The sequence below is a fragment of the Rhineura floridana genome, chromosome 4 (genome assembly GCF_030035675.1).
Source record: "Rhineura floridana isolate rRhiFlo1 chromosome 4, rRhiFlo1.hap2, whole genome shotgun sequence".
Classification (NCBI taxonomy): Eukaryota; Metazoa; Chordata; class Lepidosauria; order Squamata; family Rhineuridae; genus Rhineura; species Rhineura floridana.
Window position 1 is genome coordinate 108,025,460 of NC_084483.1, and position 9,156 is coordinate 108,034,615.

At 44.3% G+C, this 9,156-nt stretch overlaps 1 protein-coding gene across 7 annotated transcripts in view; it reads right to left on the reverse strand.

Annotated features, from left to right (window-relative positions):
• Positions 1-5,263, reverse strand: part of REPS1 (RALBP1 associated Eps domain containing 1) — an 82,135-nt gene extending 76,872 nt beyond the window's left edge. For 3 of the 7 annotated variants that reach the window (XM_061623993.1, XM_061623991.1, XM_061623990.1), the window contains exon 1: positions 4,608-5,261. In XM_061623993.1, coding sequence (XP_061479977.1) covers positions 4,608-4,757 — 150 coding nt within the window. In that variant the 5' untranslated portion in view covers positions 4,758-5,261. Of the gene's footprint in view, positions 1-4,325; positions 4,425-4,607 lie in introns of those variants that run through there. The other 4 variants (XM_061623992.1, XM_061623994.1, XM_061623995.1 and 1 more) reach the window with 3 other exon arrangements.
• Positions 5,264-9,156: the final 3,893 nt, after the last annotated feature.

Genomic DNA, 9,156 nt, shown 5'->3' on the forward strand with positions numbered 1-9,156 from the left:
TCCTAAACTTAGAAATGCTTGCTTAATAACCGTCTAAGTTTTCATGGCAATACGCACAACTGTCAGAGAGAAACAAGAGTTCAAAGTGTAAAACAAGAGAAAAAAAATCCAGACCCCATTGGACTTTTTTCTGTCAGTGGTCTCATAATTGGTTGAAATTAATTAAAAATCAGCCATGTTCACAGAGTACCGGTAATCCTATTACTGCCTTGCCCCATACTCTGACTTTCATCTTCTGCAGTTTAAAAGTAAAAAAAAAAAAAGCATGGCTGATTTTTAATTAATTTAAGAAATTAACATTGAAGTCTATTATAATGTCCAGCATGCTCAGTAAGAACCAACTGTCAGTGTTCTAAAAGCCAGACTCACAGTTGCTGAGCTTGCCTAATCAGGAGCCACACCTATGCCCTACATTTATTCCACTTTAGACAGTCATGGCTTCCCCCAAAGAATTCTGGGAAGTGTAGTATGTGAAGGATGCTGAGAGTTGTTAGGAGACTCCTATTCCCGACATAGCTGTTTAACAGTCAGCCCCTCTTCTGGGGATTGTAGCTCTGTAAGGGGAACAGGGCCTCTCCTAGCAACTCTCAGCACCCTTCACAAACTACGCTTCCCAGGATTCTTTGGGGGAAGCCATGACTGTCTAAGTGAAATAAAGGTGTGGTGTGGATATGGCCAGGGACAGCTTTGGTTTAAATTGGGTTGGGAGACTACATGTGTCTGCTGTAGAATAAAAAGGTGGGAGAAACCCTGAAAAACAATATTATTTACAATGTTTTCCTATTGGAAAGGAAAAGTGCTTTCCTTCTGCCCAGTGCCTGCCCATCCAATCTCCCCCCTCCTTGCTCCTCCCCCAAGTCAGTTTCACCTATCCTAAGCATGATTGTATAGGAGTAAATCCCACTGAACTCAAAAAGCATGCAAATGATCAAACCTGCCCTCCTCTCATCCTCCCCCCTCCTTTTTGCCCCATCCCTCCCTCCCTCTTCCTCTCCCTCCTACTCTCTCCTGTCCCCTCCCCCTCCTCCCCCCTCCATGGTCAGTTTTACCTATTCTAAGCATGACTGCACAGGAGTAAATTGAACTCAATAAGAACGCAAATGGTCAGACCTGCCTTTCCCCCCTTCCCTCACCTCTCCCATCTTCCCCCCTTCTCTGCCCACTCCAGACCCCCCTTCCTCCCCATCCCCCTGTGGTCAGTTTCACCTATACTAAGCATGATTGCAGGGGAGTATATTCCATTGAATTAATAAGCATGCAAATGATCAATCCATTCTCAGCAAACTTGCACAGGATCCTATTTCTTACCTCCCGGATAAAAAGCAGAGAAATTCACTAATAGGCAAAAAAAACCCTTGAGGTTTAAGAACATACCTATAGCCAACAGATATTTCTATCAAACTTTAAAAAGCAGGGAAATTGGGCAGCTATGCACCAAGGGAGCAGGAGACCTAACCTCCTCTCTGAGATATTGTACTGCCTTACAATTTGTAAAAATACAAACACAATCTGGATTGGTCTTTCACAGTCCAATCCACTTCCTGTGTAGCTTGGAAGGATTTGGCAACATGTGTCACATGTGCAGAATAGTCAGTGCCTTTATTCCACAATTGTTTTTGGAGGTTTTTTAGTGTAAATTTTGCAAAGTGTTGCTGTACATCACATATTCATAGGAACAGAAGCAAAACAAAAAAAAGATTTATTATGGGAAATTTCACTAAAATTCCAAAGTAAATCAAACATATTTAAAGTAAATATCTGAACTAAATCAACTGTCTTAATAACGTTGCTTCCTCCCTGCTCAAAAAGATCAGCAAATTACATATTTCTGTTATTTGGGCTGATTGCAGGTGTTGCCACCACTTACCATATGCTCAGAGGCACATGTGACCAAATTCTTCCAAGCTACACAGCAAGTGAAGTGGACTGGATTGTGAAAGACCAACCCAAATTGTGTTTGCATTTTGACAAATGTGTAGGGCAGTACAATATCTCAGAAAGGAGGTCAGGTCTCCTGCTCCCCTGGTGCATTCACTATAGCAGCCCAATTTCCCTGCTTTTTAAAGTTTGATAGAAATATCTGTTGCCTATAGGTCCAATCTTAAATCGCAACTTTTTTTTGCCAATTAGTGAATATATGGTTAAATTGTATTGGATATTTTTAGCCTTCTGTTAGTCTCTGAGTTTTTCTAAAAATTAGAGAAAGGCACGATACAGGTATAATGGGCCAGATACTAGACACCAAGTTTAATCCAGCATAGGAGAGTTTAAAGTCATCTGTCTTGCCAAGGCTGCAATCCCATGCACACATATTTGGGAATAAGCCCTATTGATGTCAGTGGAATTTTCTTCCCTGTAAATATGTACAGGATTGTGCTGTAAAACTCACAGTACAAAGTTACATCAACTCTCACATCTAGGCACCTGTAAATACAGGGGCCTCTAAATGCACATATAGGATAGGGAAGCTGGTGATGGGGACCAATGGCTATGGAAAAGAGGCAGACAATTGAAACTTGTGTCCTCTGTCTCTTATTTCAACCCTCCTTATCACGGGGCTACACTGCAATGAAGTAGTATTCCTGAAAAATACATCAAAGTTTCTTTAAAATATATCCAAATATTTTAATGTACCAACATTGGTGTTTCACAGAAATGTTAACTATTAAGACTCCAGGAAGTGATGAGGCAGCTTGAAGCATTTTGGGTGAACAGTCTCACCATTCTCAGGTAACATATTCAAGGAGATGATGTTAGCACTAAAATTTGAAGAAGCTACTCTAGAAAAACTCTCTTTTTTTTAATCCTGAAGACAATTGTCACCTCAAAACTATTATTTACAATGAACAATGATGAACATGCCAAGTAGTTATTGCTGGTAAAATAGAATTTTTAATGTTATTTCAACCCCCAGTGTGTCATTTTTACCAAACAGGCCTAATGAACTTAAAATATTTTATACAAAGATTATACAAAAGTGTAGCTATTTTGCAAACTATAGTACTTATGGGTCTCATTCAACTGTGACTGACTCCCACTGGACACAGCATTTGTGTTCAAAGGCAAACAGGCAGAAGTTTGCCAAATAAGTTATCTATTAGATAAACTCAAATTGCGTCAGGCTTCAAGGCTATGTCCACATTATTCAAGATGTAGGACTACAAACGGAATGGTCTTAGCACAGCTCCTCTTTACATATTTTTTTGACAACAAGTATGTAACACACAGTGGAAAAGTAACAATACACTCCAACAATGTAACACAGATCTTAATTCCAACCCTACTCATTAGCTAGAACTTATTTCCTATCATGAGAACCCTGTCACTACATGCTAGGTTCTGTTCCTCAGCATTTTTAACCTATACACTTTAAGAACTTTATTAAAAGTATGTGAAGATGTGTATTAGAAGCTAATCACAAATTAAAACATTTGAGAGGGGCCAGTGTCTCAGAACAACTGCTTGTTGCAACGTGAGGTCCAATATTTGCATGGTAATGAAGCCACACATTTCACTGTCTACACATGTACAGAAACCATGGACTATCCCAACATCCTATTTTACAGTTCTTTCAACTGAGCACTCTGCTCCAAATCATTAGTGAGTTAATGGCATACCATAAAATAAGAAGCAACTATATACAGTAGTTCTACATACACCATATTGCTCTTTAGGCTATCTGGGAAGCAGCATTTTAGATATGTAACAGGATTCAACATCCATACAACCCTAGAAAACTGAACTGCAAGCACTAAACTTAATTTCACAATAGCAAAGTATCAAGGCACCTAAAGAATTGCTCAGCAGTACAGAGTACTGGCACAACATAATTAAGTGTTGTATAGAGTAGGTAGCGATAATATTAGCAATTAGACTAACCTAGTAACAGCTGTAGATAATGGCTAAAATTGTAGCCATACTTTCTTCAGGCTCGGGTCTCAGCAACATTTCCTCCCAAACGTATAACAAGGTTCTTTCCTGTGTGGTGCCCAAACTACCTCTAAATTCCTTAAGAATAAATCAAGATGACAATCTTCTGCCTTACCAGTTTTACCAGTTACCACTCATTTCATTTATTCTGTTGCCACTTTTAAATACAGGCTTTGCAATTTTAAAGAAAATAAAACCTCAAAGCCCTCTTGAATGCTGTTTTATGCGTTGTAGAATGTGCACTGGATTTCTAAAAGAAGAATGTCCAGTGGGAAACATTGCCTGCCTCAGAAGCCCCCCCCAACACACACACTTTTCAGTATGACATATAAATATAAATAATCTGTGTGTGTGTGTGTGTGTGTAGATACATATATATTTAAACCGTCCCTCACCTTCCACCACAGCTGACCTCCTCAATATGACACCTCGCGGGAATCCTCAGCAGCCCCCACGGCCCCGAGTAGAGGCCCGGGGTGGGCGTGTGCATATAGGGCGCGGGCGAAGGAGTATATATTTGGCGAGGGGTAGGGAGTTGTAATCGAGCTGACCTTTCGGAGAGCCCGAGAGAGAGAAGAGGAAAACGAGTTGGTCGTAGATCTCCATACCCCCCACCCTTGAAAAGCGTACCTGCTCGTGGGCGGAGGTAAGGGTCGGGATGAAGATCTGAGGATTACCTGCATGACCACCTCGCTGGGTAGCTGCGCGGCGCGGAAGAGGTCGAGGACCCGTCCATTGGACGCTTTCTTAGTGCTTTCGGTGTCGCAGTAGGAGAACAGGTCGCAATAATAGCGCTGCTCCGTCTCGCTCAGCGTCAGACCCTCCATCTTACGCCAGCCTGGCCCTGCCCGGGAATCGATCCTGCGACTGGGCGGGTGAAGGGAGGAGACGAAAACGAGGCCGTGCTCGTCGCGCGCGCGGGAGCCACCACGGAGGGAGGCTCGTGAGGAGCGTGCGCGCTCTCGCGCCGCCTCAGCTGTTGCTTGTTGATCTCGCGAAGCCTTACTTGAAGGAGTGAGGAAAGGGGCAGGTTGGAAGGCAAAGGAAGCGCGACACCAAGGAAAGGGGCGTGGTTGTGGCCGTGCGTGGGGTGGAGGGGGAAGGAAAGGAAAAAGAAAAGGGAATGTGCATGTGTGTGAAGGGATCCTAATAAAAGTGTGTTTACGTCTCTCTCCTGCGCGACTTTGGCCACACCCACGGCTCTTCTAGCTTCCGATAGAACTCGCGCGCAATCACGACCCGATTTAGTCTGGCCCGACTTAACTCTGTTCCTGCAAAAAAGGAAACTCCTTGAGAAGTCGCCCACGGGACCCGGATGCGAAGCTAGGATGACGCGTAGAGTTCCACGCATGGTTTCCCCGCTGCTAAAATGTTTGCGGGCGAGAACGTCTGCTTCGCCGCCTGGCGGCATGGAGGGCTCCTGCAGCGTTTGTGGGTCGCGGACCAGGTTTTGGACGCCACCGTTCGATAAACAGCAGCAGTAGAGTTCAGCTGATTCTGACGCGAAGAAGAGAGCAAAGGAATCGACAGAATCACTGAAGCATGCATTTGACTCTTGTGAACTTGCATAAGAAATGCACAAGCTTTGCCACAATTCTGTATTGCTGCTTGTCCGTGGCAGAGGGGACCGGATGCGAAGCTAGGATGACGCGTAGGTGATACTCAGATCACTTATTGTTAACAGCTCATTGACAGAACACCTGCCTTACATGCAGAAGGTCCCAGGTCCATTCCCTGGCATCTCCAGGGTTGGGAAAAACTGCTGCCTGAAATTCAGGAGAGCCCTGCCAGTCACTGTCGACAATCCTGAGCTAGATGGACCACATGGTCTGACTCAGTATAAGGCAGCTTTCTGTGTTCCTAATGCTTCTGAGGTCCAGCAGGATTCCATCTTATTGTTCATGCCATACTGTGAAAGATTTGAGGTAATCTGGAGATAAAGGACCAAGTTGAAGGAGGTGTGAAAATCGGAGAGAGAAATATCAATAATTTAAGATATGCAGACAATACCATACTACTAGTGGAAACCAGTAATAATTTGAAATGAATGCTGATGAAAGTTAAAGAAGAAAGCACAAAAGCAGGACTACAGCTGAATGTCAAAAAGACTAAAGTAATGACAACAGAAGATTTATGTAACTTTAAAGTTGACAATGAGGACCTTGAACTTGTCAAGGATTATCAATACTCGGCACAGTCATTAACCAAAATGGAGACAATAGTCAAGAAATCAGAAGAACGCTAGGACTGGGGAGGGCAGCTATGAGAGAACTAGAAAAGGTCCTCAAATACAAAAATTATCACTGAACACCAAAGTCAGGATCATTCACACCATGGTATTCCCGATCTCTCTGTGTGGATGTGAAAGCTGAACAGTGAAAAAAGTGGATAAGAGAAAAATCAACTCATTTGAAATGCAGTGTTGGAAGAGAGCTTTGCGAATACCATGACTGCAAAAAACAAAAAATACTTGGGTGTTACAACAGATTAAACCAGAACTATCACTAGAAGCTAAAATGATTAAACTGATGTTATGCTTTGGACACATCATGAGAAGCCATGATTCACTAAAAAAGACAATAATGCTAGGAAAAACAGAAGGGAGTAGAAAAAGAGGAAGGCCAAACAAGAGATGGATTGATTCCCTAAAAGAAGCCTCAGACCTGAACTTACAAGATCTGAACAGGGTGGTTCATGACAGATGCTACTGGAGGTCGCTGATTCATAGGGTCGCCATAAGTCATAATCAGCTTAAAGGCACATAACACACAGTATGCTGGTTACACACTATAGCAGTGGTTCCCAGCCTGGGGGCCATGACCCCTGGGGGGGCTATAAAGTAATCCAGAGGGGGCTGCAAACAGTAAGGAAATGAATTATGTATTAATCTCTTTTTTAAAAAAACTTCACTTCCTGGATGTCTGCTCCTCACTGCCGCTGCAGACGACACCTCCCCCTTGCTATAAATGAGAGGGGAGGACTTTTGCTGAAGCGCCAGAGTGTCTTTCAGGTGCAGCGAGGATAGGCATCTGCCTATAAAACATGTGGCAGACACCAAAGGAGGCTGAGGGTGGAGCTTCCAGGAAGAAGAGGGGATTATTTTTGCCGACTCCCATCTCCTCGCACTGCCACAGCTGATGACGCCCTTACTGAGAATGAGAGGAGAGGGCTTTTCATGAAGCAAAAAGTAGCAAGGCTGCAAGGAAAGGCTGTTTCCCCCATCTTCGTGGTAGCTGGCCTGCTGGCCTTTCTTTGCTCCTGCTTTGCTGCCACCTTCTTTTAATTTTTTTTTTTAAATTATTCTTACTTGCGAGGCTGCCCAGATCTCACCTTCGGCCCAGATGGAGCCAAAGCTCAGGACTTGCTTGCCCCCCATCTGTGAGGCTAAGTGTGTGTGCCAGCGTCCCCCCTTTCTTCCACCTACACTCCACCACCCCAATCTCTCTCTCCAAGATCCTGTGGCAGTTGAGGGCTTCCCCCCTCCCACGTGCCCAGATGCATGCATGCCTGTAGATGTGTGTGGGCGTGCGCTGATCTGTCTTCTGCTCCACTGTCATTCTCCAAGTGCGCGCTAACCAAATCATCAGTTCTGATTATCAGGTCCAGTGCCTGCTCCCAGCCCCCCCCCAGACCATGTGGGACCACTCCATCTTCTTCTCTCTTTCTATGAGTGCCCTGCACACCAGCACAGACCATGTGGGACCACTCCATCTTCTTCTCTCTTTCTATGGGTGCCCTGCACACCAGCAACCAGGATGGCGGCAGAGGCTTCTCTAAGGGACTGATACCCCCCACCGCCATCTTTGTTGATGGCAGGCTTGCATGCTAGGCTGCATGTGCTCACATCCCTTCCATCAATAAAGATGGCGGTAGGGGCATCAGCCCCTTATAGAAGCCTCTGTTGCCATCTTGGTTAATGGCAGCTGCACACACAGGGCATTCACAGAAAAGAAGGAGAGGTAGGTGGAGCAGGCGGGCGCTGTGGGCCCACACAATCTTTAGAGGGGGCTAGGAGATCCCTGCCTGTCATCTGCAGCAGGGTAGGGAGTCAACCTTGCCGAGGATCATGGAAGGGAGTATTACCCCCACACCCTAAGGAGGGGCCCTTGAGGGGCCCCTCTGGGCTGCACGAGCCCTCAGCTAGGGCCCAATCTGGCCACCTTTTGGTGCCGGCCCTGCTGATGATCATCCCAAGGCCTAAAAGCACTTAACCCCCCCTCAATCTATCCACTCTTTTGTCTTCACAATTTAGCATGCCCACCCCTACCATATTGCTGCTTCTTGATTATTATTATTTTTTAAAAGCTCAGCAGGTTGGCTGAGGCTGGGGTCCACATACTGCAGCAGAAATGTATTTAATTATTGCCTTTATTATTATTATTATTATTATTTATTAAATAATAATATCAATATCATAATATTATTATAATAATAATATTAATATTAATATCAATATCAAGGCAGCTTACAAAAAAAAAAAGAATATAACAATACATCAATAGAACATAATACATCAATAAAATAATATAATTCTCAAAATAAAATAATTATCAAAATTAAATAACAAATAACATTATTAAAAGCAAATTATTGAGCAAGTGTTATTTAAATACTTGTATATACATGTCCACAAGCAAAGAAAAAGAATAATGCTGGCAACTGTGTTCTTCGTTATCAGTCAAATTACTCATCATTTTCACAGTCAGCTGGGTTCTTCCTTTTCAGACGTTCAAATTCTTCGGTCCCCCAGGAATAAACGAGATAGGTTCTGATGAAGGGAGGGGCCACCCGGAAGACCTGGGAATTAAACTGCCTCCAAACATTGAGAAACTTGATATCGATGGCGAACCGCTTGGCGTTCTCCAGGTTGTGAAAGATCTTGTCCGGTGGGAGGGTAACGTTCTTATCTAGGCCTGAGCTAACAACAACGATTCTGCCACCGCCGCTGCCGCTGTTCCAACCACCGCCTCGCCCGCCCAGCTGCGCCATTTTTTCACCTCTGATATAGGATGCTGGGCACGCAGCTGGGTGTAAGCCGCTGGTCCTGGTGGGCGTGGCCACCTTATATCCCACCTTTCCTCCAAGTTGCTTAAGGTGGTGCACATGGTCCCCCCCCTTTCCATTTTATCCTTACACCAACCCTGTGAAAGAGACTGTGTCGGGTCCAAGGTCACCCAGTGGGCTTCATGGCTGGGTGGGGATTTGAACCTGGTTTTTAGCCCAACA